Below are 26599 nucleotides of genomic sequence, written 5' to 3'. Positions count from 1 at the left end.
TCAGACACAACACACCATAAACAACTTATAGAAAAAACGCGCGGGAAAATTATTACTAGCGACCTTGGATTTAACAGCTCAAGTGATGTTATTAATTTAATTTTTTATCTGTGCTTTTATAACTGTGGCTATATGGAATTTTGTTTTTGAAGAACTTTAAAGGAATTGTAATATCTATTGGCCCTTTTGTAATAGGTAAGTGTTATGTGTTATTGTGAATAAAAAAATAAAACAATCAATATATTTTATCAATACTGTTACTTATAACTTAGAGATAGGTTATATTCATAGCTCACAGTTTTTATTATTGTAATTATTAATATGTGATTGGAATTTATAAATTATCTTATTCTTTATGAAATTTTATATAATATAATTATATAGGTAAATATTATACAATATCCTAATATTGTACTGTATATAATATATAGTTAGAATTGTAGCAATATTTTTTTTACAATATCAAGCATTATATAAAAGCGTTGATTAAGCCATTAATCGTAGTTCATATAAATGTTTGCGTAACTATCTATGAAGTGTTTTGCGGTTGATTTAATGAAAATTAATGGCAATTACAGAATTTATTATATCAATTCATAACAGTAAAATATCATAATTTTGTAACTTTCAATATGTTTAATATATGTAATATAGTAATTAATATTACATATATGTATATTATACATAGGTATATTCAAATAATATATATATACAACTACTATTAGTTTATTACTAATAATAGTTGTGTATATATTATTTAATAATATTGAATATAATATTCAATAACATTCCGAATGAAATGTGATCAAAATTGACTATTGATAATACCTCTGAATTCCCTATCTGGAATAACTGTCATCACGGTATATTTTTTGTTTTCTGTTAATATTATATACATATTTCACAAATGCAATGTGGGATTAATTATAATAACTAGTTGCGATAATTACATCGTTACTAATTTTTATAAATGACAAAGTGTATTTTTTTGACTTATCGAAGACACAGACTATTGTAATATGCGTTGGGTATCTTTTATTTCAAAATAAACTGAAGGGAAGAGAAATCAGGGATGAGCTGTGTAAACAAAACAGTAACTGCTATTTCTGTCGATTGTAATTAGCTCTGAATACTATTCAGTGTGTTCATTTATTAATATTTTTATTAGGGATTTGATATATTTTAACAAACTCAATTAATATTAAAATTAGATTTGTATTCAACAATCTGTACTTATATATATATAAGATAATAAAGCTAAATGATCGCTGTCGCTACATGGAAGTTATATGAACGGCTATTATTGGGAAACAATGGTTGATTGAATTTTTGTCTGTGCGTTTGTGCGCGATAAGCTTAGAACAGATTTGATTGCCGTTTTCTCTAATATTTTCTGATAAAATACACTTTAGTGTTAGTTTTAATTCAATCGGTTTAAATATAAAAGGGTTATATGCAAATAGCAAATATGACGGTAATTGCGAAAAAAACCGTGGTTTCAGTAAAAGTTCAGTCAAATATATCTGTAACTTATATGTAAACAACTAGGTATAAAATATAGTGTATTCTTCAAATACTTATGAAACAAAAGTTAAAGGTGTTAAACTTCTTAAGACAGAGTGCCGTCTTCGAGAAAATGATTTGTACACTAATAACTTTATTGACGGAAATTTATAACCCCTTGTCAGTTGGTGTGTACGTCCGACACTTTATACTCTCGGAAGCTTGTTAGTATATATTCGCTAGTTTTATGAAGTTGCTAATTATGAAAGTATTATTTCTTATAATTAAAAACAGTAGACAGAAAATGTAAGAGATTTCTGTATATTGAAGTAGTCCAACTAAATCCTTCATAATTTTCCATTTATATTAAAATAAATTTAGATTCATGTTTAAGAACCTACCTCCAAATTGCAATGTCATTGGTTTTTATATTTTCTTAATTAATAAGAGCTTTTATAATGATGAACGTCTTTGCGCGCACGAACCAGTTATACTGGTATACTTATAGATCCATTTAAATCACAAAATTATTTGAAATAACTAATATGTTCATTAACAGACATATATACGATGCTGACTGTTTTTTGATTACTTTTGTTCGAATAGTATTTAATTCTGAAAGCATTTATCTCATACCTTTTTATTTGAAATAAAAAAAATTAAAGCTAAATCAAATACATAATAACATTATACACACTAAGTATATCTGAAAATACAAGTTTACTTTGTACGAACTTATTGAATTCAATTCTATCATTTATTTCTGTTCGACCTGTGAAAGTGATGCCTAATGTGATTTCGTCATTGCGTAATTTATTTCACTAACTATAAATTAACATAAAACATCACCGTGGGGTCTAATGTTTAAACTATTTCCATTAAAATTTTTGTTGAATGTTTTAAAAGTCACGCTAGGTCGATGATTTATAATTGCCGGGCCCTGAGAAAGGGGTAACGTGTTTTTTCATTGTGTAAGCTGTGTTTTACGTTTTTATGAAGCACATTGTTCTAGCCTATTGGTTATGTTTAGCTTGTTTTTGTACGATTAACTTAACTGTAATATTCATTATATAATTTCTTAATTCACGGAGAATAAAGTAATTATGAGATTACAATAGTTTTTATCGGTTATTGTTTTCTGTTACATTGTATTAGATAAATAGATAAGTAGAGGAGATTACATATAGAAATTAAAAATTTGCGAAAATAATACAATTATTCATACTAATACAATATTATTAACTAATTCAAAGTCTAGCTATCTGTCTACCTTTTCACGACAAAACGGCTGAATGGAACGTAATTATTTTATTATTATTTTACTCGTATACCTCTGAATAAATTTCCCGGGAAGATCACTCTCTTGTAGATGATAGATCTCTTGTGATGTATGTAGAATCCGGAAATCATTAAGCGATGTTGAACATCTGCCAGTAAATGTCCTTACACCGTGAGTATTGTGAAATGAAATCATTGAAATTATTTGTTGGCAGTGGTATTTACAAAGATTGAAATTTACATGTTTTAGGCAGTACTAATATTCAGTCTATATGATTTTTTTTCTATGTTATATCACCATATTTTATTTTATATTCTACTAACTGTAGTTAAAATATTATCTAAAATGATATCCCTATATTCCGCTATAGTCAGCACATGGCTGGTCCAACGTAATTGAAACGTCTAGTGAAGTTCATATTTTATTAAAAATTAATTTAAATTAGCTAAAGTAATTAGTAACAATAGTAAAATTAATGATGTGTATAAATATAATAAAGGTAAACTTCACACACATTTTCCTCGTGACGATGAAGAAGCTAATGATATTAGAATAGCACTACAAACATCAAGTGTTCATGTAAATCCCTCTCATTCGTTGCCATTCTGGAGTACTAAGTTGTCATACATGTTCTCTGCCGTATCTCACCCTTCAACCGAAACCCAGCAAGCTGCTTAGAATTGAGTGCCCACACAGCCGACTTTATAAAAAGATCTCGGTAAATGCATGTTTATTATTCTTTCTAAATTCCCCCCACGTTCTATTGTGCATATTGTGAAGTATAGATTTACATGTAGGAGTAAACACTTCCAGTTCTGACTGATTTATTACTATTAATATAGTCATGTGGGTTAATACTATAAAATTTTTTTGATTGCTTATTTATAATTGTATTCGTGTTCTGCAGAATGACCAATAATAATAATTATCGGTAATTTAATGTTCCTAAGTTCACGTTTTTATGTTTATTTCCTTCAAAATAAGATGTTAGTTCTACCTTTATTTTAATTTCATTCAATTAAATTCGCCCAATATTGAGTAACAAATCCCAACATCTTTATAAACTTTCACATTTATAATATTTAGTTGAATTGAAATGCAAATATACCAATTTATATTAATGGAAATACAAGTGGATATCTGCGGTAAGAACCGACCTGATTATAGAAAACTACGCTTTCTAACAATGTATAAAATAGCTTGTTAGACATAAAAGCTCGCAATATTGAAATAAAGTTAATATTTGTACCTATTGTCTTTGAAACTCATGATCTCAATTTTGTTTTTTTTTAGTGATAATGCTAAAATTAATTGAAGAACATTATAATTATATTATGAATAATCAAAACATAAACTTAGCTATTAATAAGTGTGCACGCATTTAAAGTAAATTATTGGTTATTTTGTTACTAATATATATTTATATTCTTTATTGCACTCAAAACTAATTACGAGATAATTTGAGCAATTATCTGTAAAAGAGATCTATTCCAGTCAACTCAACACAGCGTGGCACTGCTTGTGAATGAATAACAATATTACATGTAACATTTAGAAGTCAAAATATATTTAATAATAATATGTTATATAATATTTTTAAAGAATTTTAATTATGTAATATTATGTTATCTGTGATTATACTAAAAGATTTGTAGAACAATGTTTATAGGAATATTCGTTACTGTGTTGTTTAATTACACTAATTCAATAAATATTTTAAATATATTGCCTACTATTGTATTTTACACAGCCATATTCTTTTGACCTACATTTACCAAAGTTCAAAAATAACTATAGAAATTTTGTTACCTACACACCCATCTAAATCGAAAACTAAAAGAAAGTGAATTTTTTTAGTAATTCATAAATATACATATTGAATATTTATCGTCTTGTACGAACATAACTTGTGTCAAAACGGAACGAATTAAATATGTAAATTTTTACATATGCAGGTTTTCTATTCGACGTATCATCTAAGTCTACCACTATGATTTAGCCGATAGCAAGAAAATGAGATGGTAACATTTAAAATAATAATGTATGGTATACGAAGTGTTTCTATGAAATATTTTAATGAAGTGTATTTTTAATAGATAAATATCTATATAAATGATCTCTAAACAATTGCTTTTCCCGTTGTATGTTGATTTCTTTAAAAATTATTATTGAAGTAGTGTTATTAAGTAGTACCTATATCAGTATTACAAATAGAAAAATAATCTAAAATATAGGTATTTGCAATTGCAATAGTCACACCTACACCTACTATAATTAAGAATGATTATGATTATATATACTATAATTAAGAACCAAAAATGTCAAAAAGTAAAACTGGTAATAATTTAGATACGATTCGTTTTTCTGACTTAAGTATTAAATGGAAGTCATAATCGAGATTTTAATTTAATTTAGTAATACATCTGCTAAAATATATGTAGAGTGAGCCACTCTACTCTCTAGAATGTAAAGGAAAAGTATATAATGTACATTAATAAACAAACATCTGTGAATAAAGAATTAGAAAATCATTTTTAAAGCTATTATACTTATAGTTCTAATCATTAGTATGTATGCGCAGATCTAAATTTATAAATAGGTACTAGATATAACTTAACGTACGTACATATATATTTTCCAACCAATGTACTCATTCACCTATGTTTTGTGTAGTTACATAAAAAGTTGATAATGCTCCATTGAACCGCGTAAAAGAAACAATTTCACATAATATATTCTATGGCAATAACATAATGCTGTAATCATTAAATTGCAACTCTGTAACTAATAAAATACAATCAACTTTGGAATGTAGATACTTAATAGTCCATTATGTAGAGTCGCTTGCAATAAATATGTAGACATTTGTACCTTTTCACAATGTTTGGTTATTAATAATGTCACTATGAACAATACTATAGTTCACATTGATTATTTCTTTTAACTGTATATGTACGTTTGAAGTAAAGTTTGTAGAAGGATTTCCAAAAAACGAAAAATATATCCACATTGGGACCAAGGTTCAAATTAATTTGCTTTAATTTTATAAATAGCACGTAGATTTTGTTCTATATAAACATTTGCTAAACAAGATCATTCAAATTACTGTCAAAATGTTATCATATTTCAGAATAAACTTAACAACCTTATATTATACGGACATAGCAGAGCTTATATTATAGGGACCAGTGACTACAACTAATAGAAATATATTCATTTTTTGTAAGCACATATGGAATATACATAGAAAACACCCAGACCGATACAAACGATCATACTCGTAATTATCGAATCGAACCCGCGATCATCAGAAGTAAGATGGTGTGCGTTAGTAAGCGTTTTAAACGCTAGATCACTGTCGGGGTCAACTGTTTAAAATTAACTAAAATATTTAATTACTGTATTAGCATTTATATTAGAGGTATACTAGTTTATTTTTATATAGTAAAAGTCATATGAATGTGTATTAAGTAAGCATGTATCCGAAAGATACTTGCATTCTGAACGACTTTCAACTTGTTTTTTCCATGGAACAAGTTTTTTAGAAAAGCCTTGTTGCATAAAGATGCAATCGGCGTACATGGTTCATTTGTCGCTCCAGTGGAGTAACTAAAGCATGAGTATATGTACATAATGCATTACATCACATTGTAATCAAGTAATAGATAGAAATCTATATTTAAATCATATCTTCTACCCAAGTGGATAGATTAATACGAGTATTAATATTATATATATACGAAAGTTTCTTTATCAGTTAGTATATTATATATATAGATACCAAAAAATTCTTATGCTGAGTCTCAACACTTTTGGGAATGGGGTAAAATAATAATCAGTCAGTTTATATTTTTAAACATAGTCATTAATGATAATAATAAACACTTTTAGGATATTCATTCGAAGTAATATTAGAGTTAAATATTCATATATAAGCAAACTTATTACGTGTATATATATACCACACTATGTTGGTAGATAGTATTACTCAATCGATTGGATATCAACTTACAATATAATGTTTATCGATTGCATTCAAACTTTAGAAATGCATACCATAACGTCAAAGATTGTGTGGAAGACTGCATTTTGTACTTATTTTAAATCTTTAGTATATCTTTACAACATTAGTGCAATAAAGTATTTTTAATAAACAAAAATATATTAAAAACACAAGTTCACATAGGGAAATTATACCACGTAATAACTAATTTGTTCCCACCGGACTGTAAATTTAAAAACAATTATGATTACTAAAATATGTATACTGGCTGTGGTGGTAATAAAACAGCTATTACATCATAGCATTTATCGGATTTATGTATCAGCAATATGTTGTTACTGTGATAAGGTCTGAATAGATAAGAAATCTAACAACCACTGATTAATAAGAGAGAAATCATCTTAGTGTTCAGGAAACAATGTCCTTCCCTCATTTAAGGCCATGTGTTTAAGGGACGGTTATATTTTTTTATTAAAAGAATCACCACACCACGGTGCACTAATATAGAATATTCTATTATTATGGGCTACACATTTTATAGTTATAGAATACAAAAACGAGAATGTGGTAAAATTTCATGCAACAGTCAATTATTTACATCAAAGCATGAGTGGGCTACAGTTGGAACAGTTTTTCTGTGATACATATACATACATATAACTATATATTAGTACATTGTGTTAACTCAAAAATCTTATTAATTCTTAAAGTGCATTTCCGTAAATTGTAATTTTTGAGTTAATAAGTTTTATTATTGAGTTTACGATATATACGCATGGCTAATATTTTATGTGTGCGTAATATAATTTACCATATAAAAATACATTACAAATTATTACCATTAAAAAATCTATGTTTATTCTTAATAGTTTTAAAACTTGCTTATTTATGTAAGGTTATATTATTATTAGTATAATCCGATTTATTAAACAATATTGTAAGGTACAGGTATCTTCGAAAGCTTATTGATAAAATTACGAAACGGGAATAAATTATAGTACAAATAGTGGCCGTACAACTGCTATGAGCTCCGCCGTAATAGACATAATGTTTATAGGTTTAATTTTAATATAATACACGAGCCACTATGTTTTGCTGCGTATTTATTTTTTCTTTAAAACTGTGATTCTACATGTAAGGGTTGATGTTATCCCTTAGGTACATAGAACTTCAAAATCAAAGAGAACAAATTTCATCCAAGTAGTTAAAATCGTTTTTGAAGTAATGCTCAATATATAAATAAATGTGGCTTTAGCGGGACACCAGTGAAATATGATAGAATTAGGTTGCAGCCAAATCGAGTAAAGAATTTCCTACGTTGGTTTCCAGGGAGGACCACGTGAAAATAGACCTGTCATCTGTCATTAATATTTTATTTCTAATTAATCATTGGTGCCATTACTAACAATACTCTCTCCATCCTCATGTTGTATTAGTAGATACTAGGTAGATAATTAATACAATACGGATAATTTGAAATCAGTGTGCTATATCATTATAATCTTTTAAGGCGTAATGTACATAAATTATAATAAATCTAGTTCAAAATTTTGTGACGATTGATATTTGAAACAAGTCCATCGTTAAAGATGTTTGGTTGACGTTAGCTGACATCCTAGTGTTATGTAATTGATTAATTTGACAAATGAATACGGAAATGTTATTGTGAAAAGTTATACGGAATATTAATAATATCGTAAATTTAATACATAATAATATAAACGACGTTGAGTAGAGACCACGGTGGCAAACAAAACATGATTAGCGGATATTGTTATGATAGTTATCTAACACTGCCAATAAACATTTTGTTTCTATCTGTTGTTATAACATCATTCATATTGTAATATGCTAAAGCGCTTAATTTGTACAAACATAGTTAATGTAAAATGTAATCGCCTTCCATTTGTCATATCATATTATCTGTGGTCATATTAATTAAGTACCAATACCTATGTCTTTTAAAACTGTTTACATACAACGTTGTTAAACTTTGATAAGATCTCAAAAGATATAAGATCCTATTATAGCATCTAAATCAGTGTTTTCCAACTTTATCGGTGCCCCCAAACGTACATAAATAAATTGAATGGTTCACACTTAACAAATTTAATTAATATTAGGTTTTAGGGAGAAATTACTGACATTGTTAATGAGACTGTAAATAAATTTTCAAAATATATAGTGAACATTTTCGAATTGTCCCCCTTAACAATCAAATTGTTCCCCTGTGGGGCATGGGCTATGTATTGCGAACACAACAATTGATCTCAAGGATTATAAAAGGATCATGTAAAGATTTCTGCATCTTCTATTGTAAATATTCCCAAACATGTTTATTCTATTCCCTACTAAATAAGTACTGACTCTTTAATAAGGCTTTCTCTATACTAACGTGTGTGTTTTTCTAATGCGATTGGAGAAGATAGACAGACACCTGATTGTTAACTTATATATTTGCTGTGGTAAGGATACAGTTACGGAATATGAAAGTATTAAGTTACGGAGTATTAAAGTACTCCTTCTACTATAACAAATTTTATATTTTAGCAAATAACAATATATTTGCTAAAATATAAAATTTGTTATAAAATTTAGTAATGGCACAGATAATATAATATTACATAGTGCATTTATTTCAAAAACAGTTGTTTTCTTTCTTTTTCTTTTTTTATATTTTTTTATTACATTACAGTTGCACCACTAAAATAATGTTAAATTTCTTATAATGTCATCTTGTGGTAATAGAAACTTCCTTTTTTATTTAAGTTGGATATCAATAGAAGATCATATACTTTTAAAAATATTAATATTTGTCAACCTAATAATAGGACCCAAATAATTATTATTAGAATGTTAGTCTTTTCTCTGTACTGTTGTGAGTACTAATCGCAAAAACATATGTGCCGTTCTACTAATCAAATTTAATGTTTATTTTTATTCCAATCTGTTTACAAAAATTGATATAAGTTATAAGTAACTGTGTATATGTAGGTATTTGTATCAGATGTGTTTAATATTTTATAAGCAACATGTCAACACTGTCAACAATGCGTGATACGTTTATACAATATAGGTTTATAAAATATTATTGTATAATAATATTATACAATAATAACGTTTATTTTCATTGGATATAAGTAATTTGTTTCAGTAATATTTCAATGTTATAATAATCATATAGTCACTGCGCCCGCAACTGCGTACGCGTGGCATTTGTTATAATATGTAATATTATTCTATCTGTGGTAATAAAGACTTTATAATCTGTGAAGTGTTAAAAAGAACTATAATTGTTACTAGAACCTACAAATATCAATGAAAACTAACATTTATATCTTGAGATAGATAACATATAATTTATTTGTAAAATAAAATATAGAAAAGACCTTAAAAATATATTAAGGAATACATGAATGACTATAATTCAGCTCGATGAGGCCAAATCTGAGATTAGTGTCCTCAAAAACACGGGCAAATAAATATATCAAAATTCTAAAAGATATTTCATAACTTAACCCTGTACCATAATTAGGACTTATATAAATTGTTTATTGTATGTCTATTTATATTATTATATACATATTTAATTTTATTGAGGAAAGTTTAATGAAATCACGACTGTCAATTTCAACAACAATATAAAATGAATACATTCAAAAATAATTTCAAATGTATTTAGAATAATGATATACAGCGTTAACTCTTAATTCAAATTCAAATTAACTTATTAGAAGGTATACGGAAATACTATCATAATATTTTTTATGAGTTACAACGTTCCGAATTTATATAATGATAAATATTTTAATACATGTATCTATATTAGTGAAGACAGCTATTATTGTTGAGGTCATCAAGTGAAAACTGGAGGTCATCAGTGTGAAAATATTAATTTCGAAACTGATTCTTCGATAAATTATAATAGTACAGTCAACGCGGTAATTACAATGCAATGGTGAAGGAAGTGCATTTACATTGAAGTCATTGTTTTAGTATTGGTATCTATCTGGGAATATCTTGGGAATTTAATATCTAGTAGTAGACAAGTGAAGTGAGATCTCTACGTCTGTATAATAAGGAGATGATGACTGATGGGGAAATGTGAACACAACAACATAAAAAAGTACCCGTTGAGTTTCTGGACACTTCTTCTTTACTTAAGTAGAAGTCAGAATTGGATGATATGGATAGTGATAAAAAAAATTGGACTTCCATAAGTGGTCGAAAGTGTCAGGTATGTGACTTAAATTGAACTAGTTTGTGTATGTCGCTAATCCATTTGTTTATTATACTCGTAAATGACTGAATGGATTTTAATGAAATTTTACGTGAAAATAAATTATATCAAGAGTAACATAGTGTATAGGTACTAGTATATTTAATATTAACATTTATAAAACCCACCCATGTGAAGCCGGGCGCGTCGGTAGTTTATTACAGTAATAAGGTAAGTTCAAAACTTGTTTACAACTTTTAAAAAAACACCGACTCACGTTTGCATATTAATCATACAAAATGTGACGACTATATACGGATTTTTTTAATGAATGATTTTGGAAAGGTGCTCCCTCCGGCGCCAATGCGTACGAAATTATACGATTGCTTTCTCAAGCTTCCGAACAGAGAGCTTTTGTGGTTTACCCATTAATAAAGTATATATACGCTCTGTTTATTTTGGGACAAGAAGGCGCTTAATGGGTTGTTCATATATTACATTGTACCCCCGACTTCATCTGCACAGCATTTCTTCTCTTCAAAGTTCTATCTATCTTAACATCAAAACTTCTGTTGATGAAAATAAAACAACAAAGTAATAAAGAAATATAAGATTATTAATATATTAATTGCCAATAGTAGATGGTGTATTTTATGTATAAAAGAACTCTACCAAAATAATGACGAAATGGTTTAACACGTCGCTTTACTTCAGTCAGTTACAGGTTCGATTCGTCGCATTTGTATCTTGTGTATGATTGTTTGTATTGGTTTGGACGTATGTTATGTATGTACTTACAAAAAAATATATAGTATAAAGTAGAAACAAACTTTATTGGCGAGATGTAATATGAATACTTACCAGTAAATACAAAAAATGCTTAATTACAGTTTTTTTAATTTGCATTTATAATTTAAATAATTTGCATTTTACTAATGACTAGAGATCGATTAGAATACTAAATTGTTTATAGCAGCTATAAAACCAGGTTTCTAAAGAACGAAATTTTATGATATACTTATTGAGTAAAAAGAAAGATTAAAGTCATTCTACTAATCATATTACTTAGGTATTTACGTATAATAAAGTCGATAAAGAGCTGTGTCTGTAAGTATATCCGTTACGTTACGGTATATACGTTTTATTTTGTTAGCGATGTTAAAAATATAGATATTACAATATTCGTCTGTCTGTAGCACAGATAATATAATATCTGTAGTAAGAGTTTGTTTAAGTTCCCTAATTTCGGAAACGGCTTAGCCATGCGGTTTTCGCTGTTATGGTTATATTATGTATACCCGGAAGATTTCAGTAACCATTTGGTAAGCTTCCTCCCGCGTACACTTGGAATGAGAATTAAACTACCGGCCGAGGTTTTCTCGAGAGATCACAACATGGGGTTTTTCGAGAAGTGTCTAATAACGATTCTTAAGGGTTAGTAACGCGCACGTGACGAGTGGTGTTTCAGGCGTCCATAGGGTACGGTAACCATTTATCGTCAGATGAATACTTGTTTACAACTTTTGATTTTGAATTTATATAGGCATATTCATTCACCTTTAATACTGAATTATTGTGTTACCAATATTAACGCAGTGGATATCAGTGGTCAATATTTATGTCAATAAATCATTGTCACAAATGATTGATTATCACTCATTCAGACACATATTGTAGGCTCTTCACATAAAACCATGTACCAATCATTCAGGTGTCAATGTAAAAAATAAGTTCCGAATTCGCAAATGTTTGAAGTGATCTTTGCACTCGGTCCGTATTAAAAAAAATTCGCCGCCCGGTTAATGCCTACATGCATAGTATACTTATTTAAAAAAACATATTGTTTTATATAACATTTAATTTATAGCAAAAATATGCTAATTATATAAACAGAAAGTTTAAAACCTACGCGTACCTATAGCACACAGGTTATGTGTTCTTTCATACATTAACTAATGTGGGTAGATATTTCATATAAAAAATAGTATTTTCGATTCTAACAGGTTTTATTTTTGAATCGTATGAATAATTAAATGAAGTGTAAGGTATGTTTGGTTTCGAAAGCTTCTAAATGTGGCCGTGATGTTTTCACTCGCATAATTTTTCTGCATTCATTTATTAATTTACATCTTTTTGATGATATTGGTACGCATAATAGGTGCCTATTTACGATTAAAATGTTTACGTAGATGCGATATGCATACGACAATATCTTCTACGTTAAAAAATGAAATTACAGCAAAATATAAAGTTTAACATATGTTCCTAACACCTACATGACTTTTGTTTGCAACTTTTTATTAACAAATCAATTAAAATACATAATTAGTGCTTTAAATGCTTCAAAAAAGAAACAATTGTCTATTTACAATTAGTTCTTTCATTGCCAAGAAATATGGAATTACACATAGATAGTGTTCAAGAGTTCAAAAAAGTCAGAAAAGGAGCAAACCCATTTCATTAGATTGGACTTGTTAATTTGTTTTGGGTCACCACTTCGGCCATGATGTACCTAATGCCGATATAAAATATTAGGAATATTTGCCTTCAATTTTAAAGTTCAGTATTTTGTTCTCAGATAATGTTCAACACAGCTCCGGTATATGTCGAAGAATGGATGACCAAAGCACTAACGGAAATGATGACGACAACCGGCTAAAAATATAAAGATGGGGAAAGCTTTCTTGCGGTTTGGTTTGAAGAAAGTATACGAGATGGCGCTGTTCATAATTTTAGTAATGGCAGTAAGTGTGATCGGTACTTCAATACCAGTCGGAGAGATGGCGCTAGGCAATGTGACAAGATTTGCTTCAGGAGATTTATTCTCGCTTGTTGGTGAGTATTTTATAAAATACTAGCTACTCGCCCCGGCTTCGCCCGGGTGTACATGTATTATATATATAAACCATCATCTTGAATCACTCTATCTATGTAAAAAAACCGCTTCAAAATCCGTTACGCGGTTTTCAATATTTAAGCATATATGGAGACGAACAGACAGCGACTTTATTTCATACTATGTAATGATATCAAATATCTTTGATCTGTTAGAAAACTTCGGATTCAAAGAAACGAGTAGAAATATATTGAAGATGAAATAGCTACATGCATGGGCATGATCAGAATTTGACAATTAAAAAATACCAAATAAATAAATAAAAGAAACTCGTAGAAGGTATTTCTATGAGTCATGAGTTAGATTCCCTCACAGAATTCCCGCATAATACAAATATCTATCTAACCAACCAATCAACTTATGGGTATAAGTTGGTTTGTGTCTTAAGTTTTTTGTTATATGTATATATCTATTTGTTTAGATATTTTGCTATATAGGTCTATAAGAATATATACGAGATACACCTATACGGTTACAAAAAAAGCTTGTCTATTTGTCTCCAAAATGCTGTCTAAAGAGTGTCTACCTAAATCTGAAATTCTTTAAAAAAATGTACCAGTTGTGTTTCCTGCCAATTCTTCTCAACCGTAGTAGTTAGCCGTTATACTTCTCTAACTTCGGTATTCCACTGTGGATTCTATTAAAATGAAACATAATTCGAATTGTTATAATATTCTAGGTACAGACTGTGGTCCAACTCGATGTATGGAGGTCTCCCACGGGACTGCCCTTGCTGCACTCAGTGGGGGAGATGGATGTATGTGTCAATGTCGTCGGGATACGCCTGCCTTTAGAGAGGATCAACGTATTTGTACTGATCAAATTGACGGTGAGTTAACCTGATTATTTACAGTACCTATAAAGTTTTCTTCTGGTATGATTTGCCTTTTATTTGCTTTGAATAACAACTGGAAATAAAAAAGGACTGGGCACTAAATCAGATCATTATGCCTTAGGATCGCGTAAGGGTAATGGGTTCGATTTGGGAGATTATTTTGTTGGGGCTGAGAAGAGCAAATAGTCCTTTTCAGTAGTCCTTCCAATTCTTTCCATGTTCATTCTCTAATATTTAGGTGTAGTTGGATAATACTATAATATGTAGGTACCTGTATAGGTATATGTATATATAATTAAAATATACCTTTATTATTTGCACAGATTTATATTATAAACTAGAGTCTGCTTATGGCTTCGTAGGTACCTACGCATGACTATAATTGACGAGATAAAGGTAATCGATGTTCTTCGGCGTTCTAAATAGGTACCATATTAATATGGTATATGCCAAATGTATTGATAATTGGTTAAACGTGAAAGCTTAACTTCAATCTGTCTAATCATTTATATAAATTTGGACAAATGTTTATAATAAGTAGTAGTACATATAAGTAGGTACTATTAACAGAAATAAATATTGAACTTACCCTCCTTCTAAATCATTTGCAAACGTCGTTAAACAAAGCTTACAAATTACCTAAAGGTCTTAGTTCAAAGTCAAGAACAATGTCGCATTTGAAATTCTAATTTGCTATATTTAATAGCGTTATTATAACTAACATTACGTTTGGGGTCCAAGTTTAAAATAAAATTGATTATAATAAATGATATTCATGTATCACCACAATGTAATTGCTGGCTTTATTAGCCCTGCTTGATGTTCTCTACAGGGGTTACATATTCATAAATCAAGGTTAGTTAATTATAAGCACACATCTAGTGCGTATCTTTTAATGCGTATTCGTATGTATGCAAATTGCCGTATAATATTTGTAACTAGCTGAGCCCGCGACCTCGTACGAATTCGGTCCGTGATATTCGGAATGAGAGTATTTATAACTTTTAGTTTGAAACCGATTAGTATAAAACAATTACCAACATACATTAGTGAATGCCACACTCGAATCGATTAGGCTGTTTCTAAGATTAATGCCCAGAAATCCACACATGAGCAGATAAAGATTTTAACAGTCTTTGTTTTGGGGTCTAATAAGTTGATACAGTTCCTAATATCTTTAATGTTAAGAATGTTTGTATTAGTTGTAATTGTTATATTGATAGTGAAAGACAGGTATGACATACGAAGCAATAATCATATCAACCCATGGCCTATGCTTAACATCGAATGATTGATCGTACATATTGATATCTCATATAACAAATATATCATACTTCTTTACTATCACCCGTTTGAAGAATAGATCTGGGTATACAAGCAGTACCTATCATATTTTAATTATAAATCTAAAATAAATATTAAAAATTACTTATTTCTTTTCAGAATGTGTGATGGCAAGTTTTGGCCGTGGTACAACAAAACCACAGATTCCATTCGTATTTTTACCAATGAAAGGACAAATTGTATATCCAGCTAAAGAAATCATATTTACAAGTAAGTATACTTTAAAAAAATCTAATTTACAGCAAAAAAAATATTGATTCCGATACCGGGAATCGAACCCGAGCCTCCTGGGTGAGAGCCAGGTATCCTAGCCACTAGACCATATCGGATATACAACACTTGTCGAAATTATAGAATATTATCTCTTGAAAATATAGTTCAAATTATATTTTAAAAAGGGTTTAAAATAAAAATCTATTGACTTTATTAATATAAAATCTTTAAATAATATTTACAGATTATTTAGATTGCTCATATTGAAACATGGCGTCTTAAAAAAAAACCCATTTGTTATACGAATTGTAATTACATACACAATTATTTAAACTTAAAAATAATTATGTATGAATATATAAAACTTTTATTTTACTGTGCACCTATTTTTTAGATGTAGAGGATGCAATTTGCGCTGTGACCAGTGCGCAGTATTTATCACCATCGGGTTGGGTGACACTGAGGGATTTGCTCGATAATGATGTGCCCTTTAGCTTGTACCGAGACGAGGGTAGCACCTTCTTGCAGGTAACATTTATAAGACTGTATAAAACGAATTTTATTACTTACTAATAACGCCATCTATGTTGAATGTACAGAAGTGAATGCGTAAAGTAGTGATGTATCTAAATTCTGACTTTTCTTCTACCTATTTATATATTGATTTTGAATATGCTAATCGTATTAAACAGATACTGGTGTAGGCAGAGAGTTTCCTTCTATTGACTATCGCAGACTTTCCAAACTATTTTAATATTATTAAATATTATATATTTATTTTCTTTATTATATCACATTATCGTATACCTACTGAGTGTTCTATTAAATTCTTATCTCTCTACTTATTATTCTACGTAACTTATCATAATTAAGTCATTTTTAGTCAATTGTTTCAGTCTGCAGATGATTTTTTTCAAAGGATACAATAGCTATTATCATGCCGTTTGTAGTTTAGACTATTCTTGTTACGGTGAATGATAAAAATCAAAGAAAACACGATCCTTTTACCTCCCAAGCAGATATCTATAACAACTGTTTTTCTTGTAACTTTTAACATTTATTATAGCATATGATCATTATATTCACATCTTTATTGTTTGTTTAATAACTTGAAATTAAAAGTTTATGTACTAATAAGTAATTAAAATGCTCGGTATCGTAAAAGCTTATGAAAGGCGCGTACACCAAGATGCTTATCGAAATCCTGGCTCAATATAAACCAGAACGAAATCACACGCTACACGGAATTAGGTGTGTGCAAGATGTGGTTTCTTAGAAATCATTGTACTTTTTAAATCCAATTATAAAGTCAATACAATTTAAAATATACATGGTACTTAGTTTTAATTCGAGTCGATTTGAACTCGAAACAAACTTTCTTATTTCTTTTCAATTGGGTTATCATAATAAAAATTATAGGTAGTAACATCGACAGGTACCAAAAAGGATTAAATTACTTAAACTTTTGAACTTTACAAAGCAAAGATGAGTATGAGAGCGAGGTTCTGTAAGTAGGTAGGTATTTTAAATGTACAAAATACTTCATGGAATTTTCTGTCTTTTATTATACATGTATGAATAAAATTAAAAAAAAAACAATAATTTTATTTCATGCTAAGAGTACTTGTAATAATATGCTTTATAAATATAGAACATAAAATATATAGAACGTCCGTAAGGTAGTAAAGTGTTAATCGGGTAATTGTGATGTTGGATTTATTATTATCACTTATCATCTTATCAATCATATATGTACATTAGAAATGTATAATATGCCGAAAAAAATATTGAAAACTACAATTGTTGTCGGATAGAAAAATTATTTCATTTTTCTAAACAATTAAACATCCCTGTCTCAACAGGTTGTTTAGAATAATAAGAAATGCAATTGATATTGTTTTTTTAATGGATGATAATGGAATAATGCACCCTTTAAGGATAAAGGGTAAAACTAGCGAGGCACCAGTAGAGGTCAGGTCAGTTAGTCCATCGAAACAAATTCACCAGGTATTTATCGTTATAGTTTCCGAGGGGATCCGCGCGGAAGTCAATCTGTCACGGTACGTTAGTAGCAATTACTTATTTAATTAAGATCACATGACTAACAATCCGCTTTACCCGAATAGGTGGGTATAGGTATATAATATAGGTGTTACAAATGATATCTATTCGTACTTTAGTTCCCTTCTGGCACATCTAGCAAATGGTCTTTATTGGGGTTAATGCGGGGACAGTACAATATAAATTTCTGAGTTGTAGAACCAAGCCTTATATAACGGATACCATCCAGTTGGAATACCACGCCTAATTGTTTTCAAAGTGGACCGATTTTTTAGATTCTTCTGTATATTAATGTTTCAAGTTGGTTTATGTGATTTAAAAAAAATGACGCGCCCATAAGTCTATTAAGAAAATACTATGTCTTCTTAAAGTACTGCGTGTTTTCGCCTCTTACGTAACTGTTTGTATTATATATATTTGTAGGTAGGCATCGTCAAAGATACATTTAATGACAAGCGAAATTTCCATGAATGACTTCTAAATATCTCGTTCATTTTGCTTAGATTAGCATTACTAGTTTTTAAAGTGGCAGGTATGAAAATTATGTGTACGAATAATACGAATTTTGGGTCAATAGAGACTAAATGTCTATCAGATACAAATATGTTATTTATCAACTAAATATTTATTGTACCACCCTGTATGTGAGAATTTGGCCCATAAAATTTATTTAATGTCTTTATGTAAATGAGGAAAACGCGTGCCATACTTTTTTGGTTAATTTCTCTAATGCATACACGTACACCAAAGTATACGGGGTTTTGTATCAGGAACAAAAACCCCTTCATCTTCACAGACTTTAACAATGACAATAATGTTTATTGCTAATTTATATGTGAAGATATTATGATACATTTGTTAAACAAAAGAATAAAGTTAAATTGAGAACTTTCTGAAATTAGTTCAAATACGCTATAATCTATTAATCTTAAATCTTATCTCGTTTCTTGTAACGAGAAAATTGTTCTTATAGACAATATTGTCATCTTAGATATGTCATTTTACATAACTACATACGTTAATAAAATTTGTAATATTCTGACGTCGTTATATATTAAACATCTCATAAATACAACTTTCTGGGCGGTAATCGTTTAAACGTGAACGATAATATGTAACCCTTATACGATAAGATTTCAAAACGATTCATTTCATGTCCAAACTCGTCAATTTTCCGTATATGTCTAATAATAGTATGAACTTGATGTTTGATACATCAGCATTATTATTATAAAGGAGCATGTGAGGTATAACAGTCTCAACAACTAGTAAATCCTGAATTACGAGTCCATATCCTCCTGTTATATCGGGTCCTTGTAGCGTGTCATCTTAAAACGCTGTACTGTTGAGATATTATCATTATTGCTAAGAAATTACCCGTGTACTTGGAACTGACGTAGATATGTGATCATTGTATCCAAGGTGACATACCACAACATTGACCAAAGTCCTTACGTGTGAAGTCTACACTGTTGTACATTTAATGAGGATAGCTGGCCGCTTCGTTATATATCCCTACTTTATCTATATTTAAAATAGAAGTAGTTTATACTATCGTTTGTCTCTAACACAAATACTATTTAAAAATTGAATCTGACAAAAAAAAATAATATACTGGGCAGTAGGGATAAAAACTAAAAGAAAAGAGGCCGAAAGGTCCTACTTGAATATATGAGTTTGAATTTGACTTCTGCCACTGCGTTGTAGTTGAAATACGCGTTATCAAACTTCAAGCCTACCTTTTTTTATCAGGGACTTAAACAGAAGCTCTAACAACTTTCTCTTTTTATAGTTTCACGTAAGGTGCTTAGCCAAGATGACTATTCATCATCCATTGAAAAGAACAAAATATTTTTGTGTAACTTGGCATTGCATTTTTAATGGCACGCGCCATTGCTCTGCCCTCGTATCTTGTTCATCCAAAACTCATAAATTTTTGTCATGAATAGCGGAAATTAACTTGTACGCTGGGCTAATCCAGTTTCGAGTTGTCTTTTATAGTCTCGTATCAATATTAAGATTTCAGATAAGAAAAATATTTGAGCACATTTTTTTATATTGACCAACATCACTTTTTCATTAATGTCAAGCGATATTGAGGTGTTTCCGTTAATTTTGTAAACGAACGCGATGCCTTATTAAAATTTTGAGACTGCAGTTGTAAAGTTTGGAGTAAGGTGGATTATCATAAATTTTAATGATTGTTACATTTATTATTTTATTAAATATAAATTGGGTCGACAACGGAATATCGTGGCGGCGGTCTGCGACAATATCATCTTGATTTTTATATCAGTTCATATCAGTTATTCATGTATCACTATTGGGTGATATACATTTATCCCTTTACTCATAAAAGCGCCATACTAGTACAGTTATTATAAATACAATTTCGTAATCGAACTGTTTTTTATTTATCTTACGAGCTATTTTCTTTATTTGAAAAAACAGTAAGTAATAGTACATACGGATTTGATTTGTTTTAGTTTTTATGAATAATTAATTTAGTGTTTTATGAGTGAAATTTATTACAGTAACAGTATTTTGACAACAGTTTCCTTACTTTTTCCATATGTTTACGAAATAATTTTTATTTCATTTCAATCAACTGTTCAGTGGCGCGGATCTGCAGCCCTGCATGCCCGTTTGGAAGGCCGCCTGGTGGCAGCTCATGTCTTATGCTCAGCTCATGAGCAGTCCCGCCTTGCCGCCTCATGTGCTGCCTTTAGAATTGCTGGCGCTTCACATAATACACTACTTGGTAATAAGAGCTTTGCTTGATTTTTTCAATATAATAAGTAAAATAATTTCATGACATTATGTATTCTTTATGTTACTGAACTCCATAGGAAAGTGATAACCATCGCCTAGTTATAATAAAGTGTAATAATATCTCATGACAATCATACAGCGCCATCTAGTGCCAAGCTAAGCAGAGTTTGTGTTATAGATACTAGACTACTGATATAAATACATAAGTACATTTTTCTTTTGTAAACACTTACATAATATACTTTGAAGATAACTAGGTCTATACAAACAATCATACTTATGAATACAAATATTTGTACTGTGCTAAGAATTTAACCCGCGACCATCGGCAGTAAGGCGATGTGATATGTCACATCCATCATTCCTGCGAACTAAGGTTGTTCGATTATCCGTATTGTGTAATTTCACTGCAATACTCACACTTCACTCACGCTACCACGGGTCAAGATCACGGAAGACATCGTGGAGATCTTTGGAGGAGGCCTATGTCCAGCAGTGGACGTCTTCCGGGCTGCAATGATGATGATGATGACTCACACTTCCAACTGATAAAGCTTACAAAACAAATTACTTTGAACAAAATCTACCTCGGTTAGCTTATTTTACACACACACCGCCACACCAGTGTATATTTTATTTTCCTTTCCACAGATGTCCGCTCTATACCGTTTCATGCAGGTGAGACAGTGACGTCAGAACCTTCCTCACAAAACCAAGGTCTGAGCGTGCTGGAGTCCCTAGCTATATGTGTATGTGTACTTATGTTAATTTTCGTATATGCGGCGGGCATTATATTCTACGTACACTACAAACAGAGACAGAAACGAAAGGATAAAGATCCAGAGTCGAATAACTCTAACACTACGTCCACAGGAAATGGATCGACACTTGATTCTCATATTGATATGGATAATGTGGTAAATATTTTTTAACAATGAAAGAAGTTCTTGAGTTTGAATATGTACCTGTATTTGAGGTGCATATTTAGTAACTAGTATAAAAATATTTTTTTTGTTGCAGCAATTAAAAACTAACCCATTATTAAACATGAACGCAAATTTTTTACATGATTCTGGTTTATCAGATGTTAGCGAACGTACAGAAGAGACTATTGACTCATCCCCCAGTACCACCCAAAAGGTAAGTGATATTTTTTAATTACATTGTAAAATATTGCTCACGAATTGCCTTGTATTCTTGAGGATATTTTTTTTATATCTCCGTAATATGTAATTTTACTCCTACGAGTAGATATAGTACTAAAATTACATATTAATTCGTAAGTCAAATCAATATAACCAATAATGTTATAGTAAATAAGATTACTTGCAACAGTATCTTTAATATTACACACAATTATTCAGTTTCAGAAAACAAACTCTAATGTTATTTCGGCGATGGTTCATACAAGACGTAAAAAGCCCTCTAGACCAACAATAAGGGCATCTTCGATGCCAGAAAGAACAAATGACCGTATTCAACGTCGGTCTATGTCTCCAGATACTTTTGAAAGAGCTCCGCATTCCGATTTATCTATAATAGATTGTAGTTTAGAAAATAATTTGGTGGCAAGACAACCATTCCAATCTTCGAGCGGAGAGCCAGTTCTTAGAAAAAAACTGTATTTCAATCCAGTTTTCTTTGAAACTGATCATCTGAAGGTGAGTCAAAAATAATGCTCTAAGATAATTCTATCATAAAAAGATATGTAATATTTATTAAATAAAATAATTATGCTCAAAATCAAAATGGTGGACCCCCATCCGATAATCAGTGCTATTATCGATTGTTTGTACTTTTATTTCATATTAACAAGAACTATCTTGTAATAAATTAATTACATCAGCATTATTTATTAAAAATTAAAGATATTGTTTCAGAATCCTCCACCAGCAGCAATTGAATTTTTAATGAAGATCCGTGAAATCATGTCTTTGGCGAAGGATAAAATGACTTCAAAAAGATTTATCCCAATCTTATCTGATATACCAGAAGAGAATCTGTATAATTCCATAGATCTTGGATGCGATATACCTTGTGCTCGTCGTAATCGCAGATACAGTATCGCCATAAATCTCAAACAGGAAAATAGTAGAAGAGCAGGTCACTGTGGTGGATGTCCTGGTTGTGATAGTAACAAGAAAACTCAAAAAGCCATAGCTTTAACTAGATCAAATTCATGTAAATCATGTGTTAGTGAAGATTACAAACAGACGATTGTTCGTAAGTGGTTAGATGAAGTTCCATCTCCATCACAAACTAAAAAATCGATAAAGTCTGTATCGAAGGTTAGTGGTACGCCAAGAGCCATCGAGGTAAAACTAAAGGGTGAAATACGACCTCGTTCTGCAGAACCACTTCGAAATGAAGAAAGCAAAGGACGTACGAGTCCAGACTCTAAAGTGAAGGAACAAACGAATGACACAAAACATAATAACAAGAAAGAGATAAAGAAAGAAGAACCCAAGAAAGATGTAATAAAAGAAGATCCTAAGACTAATAATATCATTATTAAGCACAATAATGTAAAACTACCAGAGGATGCAAATATAATGCCAACCTCACCAACCAAAATACAGGAAACTAAAAATATTTCTAATCATATATCCAGACGTATAAGAAAAAAATTGCCTCCTCCGCCACCACCTCCAGTAAGTCCTCCACAACCACCGGCATCGCCAAAAGTTGAAGAAGAAGAACCAATACCTGTGGAAGTTAAAATAAAAATGGAGGCAGTTATACGTGAACTTAATAAATGTCGCCGAACAGAACCAAATATACTGGAAGAGATTAAAATGGAATCTGTAACACCCATTGCTCCAAAAATTGTTATACCAGTATTAGCTGCCGACTCCCATTATTTTAGTGATGATAATACCCTTTCTAATAATCGCAAGAAGGAAATGTCTAACTCACAAAGCAATATGTTAGTGAATTTGGATAATTTAGATAAAAATGCACTTAAAAGACGCAGATTTTCAGTAGCTTGCGGACCAGAGTTAGCTCATAGAGATATATTTGATCATTATCAGAGACCTCAGAGTGCAACTCGTGGTAGACTAACAAGTAGTTGGCGTGATATTAACAAAGCTGATGATAATTATGAACAAGATTCATTTATTAGTTGGCGTGATACAAAACGATCTGTTCCTGAATATGTACACAATCCTCATCTATTACAACCACAATTTGAAAATCGCAGTGAAATAATTATTAACTCATCCGAACCACTATACGATAATATATCGAAACCAGGCCCACTGACTATAAAAGTAAGTGGATCACCGGTAGAAAATAGACGTAAATTTAATGAAGAATTCGATCCCGATACTCTCGACCGAAAACCAAAACGCGAAGGAAAACGCGTTGAAAAAATACTTCTAAAATCAGGGGGAAGTTTCAAATTCAAAATTCAAGGAAACACAACAGATTTCCATAATAATAATAAACCCAATACGCCACCCGAAGCCATTTTCACAAGAAAAATTGGCAGTTTAAGACAAATATATGAAGCTAAAGCTAAAATACAAAATAATGAAGTTAATTTCTACAACAGACGTGGCAGCCTGCCTTATTTAAACCAAGATGCAGCATGTTTTGCTAGATCCGTGAAAACTCCGGATATAATTAGACATGATGGCCAGAAGGATTTGAAACCACCAGTACCTCCTAAGCAGCGACGTGTGCCTGATTTGTCTACAAAGTTTTCTGCTTCGATTAGAGAAAGTCCTTCTGGTGATCGCAGACGTATATCAGAGGAAAGAGATCGTTTCCCTCCATATCCTCGTCTTGAAAACTTAAACGCTCGGCGGTCAGGACGTAGGTCAGCACGTACTAGATCTCGGCGCACTGATTTAAGAAAATTGTATAGAACTGAAGATTCAGGTTACATGAGTACAGATTCCAATGACTCGAAGCGTAGAGCGAAATATCTTATGCAGTTGAGACCCAAACATTTCCCTGAACCCGTCCCAGTCCCTGTCGCTAGATCGATAACTAGAACACCTATACTGTTAATGGAGTCTGATACTGACGATTTGGAATCTTTATGCGACGGTCGTAGTGAATCTGGTGGAGAGAGCGTTGAAACGGACTCTGTATTCTTCGGTAATTTTGACGATACAAAGGAAATGCTTGCAGAGTTAGGTCTGCATAGTTATGAGATTAAAAGAAAATTTAATCGTGGCCCAGAACAGATTGATTCGGGATTTATGGGCGAAACAAATATTATACTGAGTGGTGATAGTGACTCAGAGCACAGAAGCGTCATATCGATAATCACCGGCCGCGATGGTCGAACATCATCTGCATCTATTACCAAATTAGATGAACCGCCATACATTCATTCTGTCGAATGTTAAAATCATGCCATAAATCTTTGTGTAAATAAATACTCCAGCCAAAACATTAGATGTAAATGTATGTTTTTAATCAATACTAAGTAACACTTATAAATAAGTATAACGGAGATGTATTTTCTTACTTTTTTCAGATCTTAGACGTAGATAAACATCACGATGGTTATGTGCGTATACATGTATGTAGATAGACAATTAAATAGATAATAATTACATTCAGCGAATTGAAAAATATGATATTATTGTATAGTCACCAAGTTTACCTCAATATATAATTAAATATTAATTTAATTGTAATATAATACTGCGCATGTATTGGGTGTAACGTTATGGGTTAGTATACATGTAAAATTGGAACTTGCGTACCTCATGATGCATTGATCCCACCCACAATAAAATGTTGTAGGTATATGTACGTAAAAGTAAATTGTGTTTATTCGACTTAATTATATAGAATTTCGATCTAATTATTGAATTAAATTTGTAAATTAGTTTATTAATTATTTAGAAGTTCATTGAAATATTTTACTCATGTATCAGTAAAATATATAATTTAATTTACATTTTCATTAATCCATTTATACTCAGTGTAGTAGTACCTACCGAAATATTAGTTTGTAATGTAAATATATATAGTAACTTATACATGTTTGTAAATTTAATAACCGGCCGGTTGTGCAATTAAATTTTTATAGTTTACGAGAGATAAAATTGATTGAATATAATACATGGTGCTTGGTATGATTAGAGGCTCAATTTATTTATTTAATTTATGTATTAAGCCAGTCGTTTTGGATATAAGTCTTGTAAGTACTTATATTGATTAAAATAGACATAGAATGTGTAGGTACCTACTCATGTAAAGGCATATTTTCAGACTTTGTATACAAAGTAATAGAAAATATTTTTGTTTGAATAAAATTCGTGTTGTTACAATTCAATGCATTTTTATTCTTATCTATATAATTTGCAAAGACATATACCTCACATTAATCAAACGGACTACTTTAATAACGATTTCTAAAAATAATAATTATAGAGTTTTTGCCAAAAAAATATTTTAAAAATTAGCTTGGGACCAACATTATCACTTACAATTACAATTCATAGGCAATT

The 26599-nt window shown here is 30.4% G+C and overlaps 1 protein-coding gene and 1 non-coding gene across 2 annotated transcripts; one reads left to right on the top strand and one right to left on the bottom strand.

Moving 5' to 3' along the window:
• LOC131853759 (uncharacterized) lies at window positions 1-26404 on the top strand. Its single transcript, XM_059204789.1, has 10 exons — window positions 1-195; window positions 13583-13839; window positions 14580-14729; window positions 16179-16289; window positions 16687-16820; window positions 20970-21114; window positions 21777-22042; window positions 22146-22265; window positions 22490-22786; window positions 23006-26404. Exons 2-10 carry the CDS (start codon window positions 13674-13676, stop codon window positions 25484-25486), a joined length of 3870 nt encoding a protein of 1289 aa, XP_059060772.1. The 5' UTR covers window positions 1-195; window positions 13583-13673; the 3' UTR covers window positions 25487-26404.
• On the bottom strand, window positions 16337-16408 carry Trnae-cuc (transfer RNA glutamic acid (anticodon CUC)). Its single transcript has one exon. It is a non-coding gene; the product is annotated as a tRNA-Glu (tRNA).
• Window positions 26405-26599: the final 195 nt, after the last annotated feature.

This window comes from Achroia grisella, unplaced genomic scaffold, assembly GCF_030625045.1.
Source record: "Achroia grisella isolate CSIRO2021 unplaced genomic scaffold, CSIRO_AGI_Agris_v1 utg906, whole genome shotgun sequence".
NCBI classification, from domain to species: domain Eukaryota; kingdom Metazoa; phylum Arthropoda; class Insecta; order Lepidoptera; family Pyralidae; genus Achroia; species Achroia grisella.
This window is presented reverse-complemented; position numbering and strand designations above follow the sequence as displayed.

Bases quoted from the DNA above. Each gene is read 5' to 3' on its own strand.
- LOC131853759 (XM_059204789.1), top strand. From the start codon at position 13,674: ATGGGGAAAGCTTTCTTGCGGTTTGGTTTGAAGAAAGTATACGAGATG. The intron at 21,115-21,776 runs GTAATAAGAGCT...TCCTTTCCACAG, and splicing joins TTCACATAATACACTACTTG to ATGTCCGCTCTATACCGTTT. The intron at 22,266-22,489 runs GTAAGTGATATT...ACAATTATTCAG, and splicing joins CCCCCAGTACCACCCAAAAG to TTTCAGAAAACAAACTCTAA.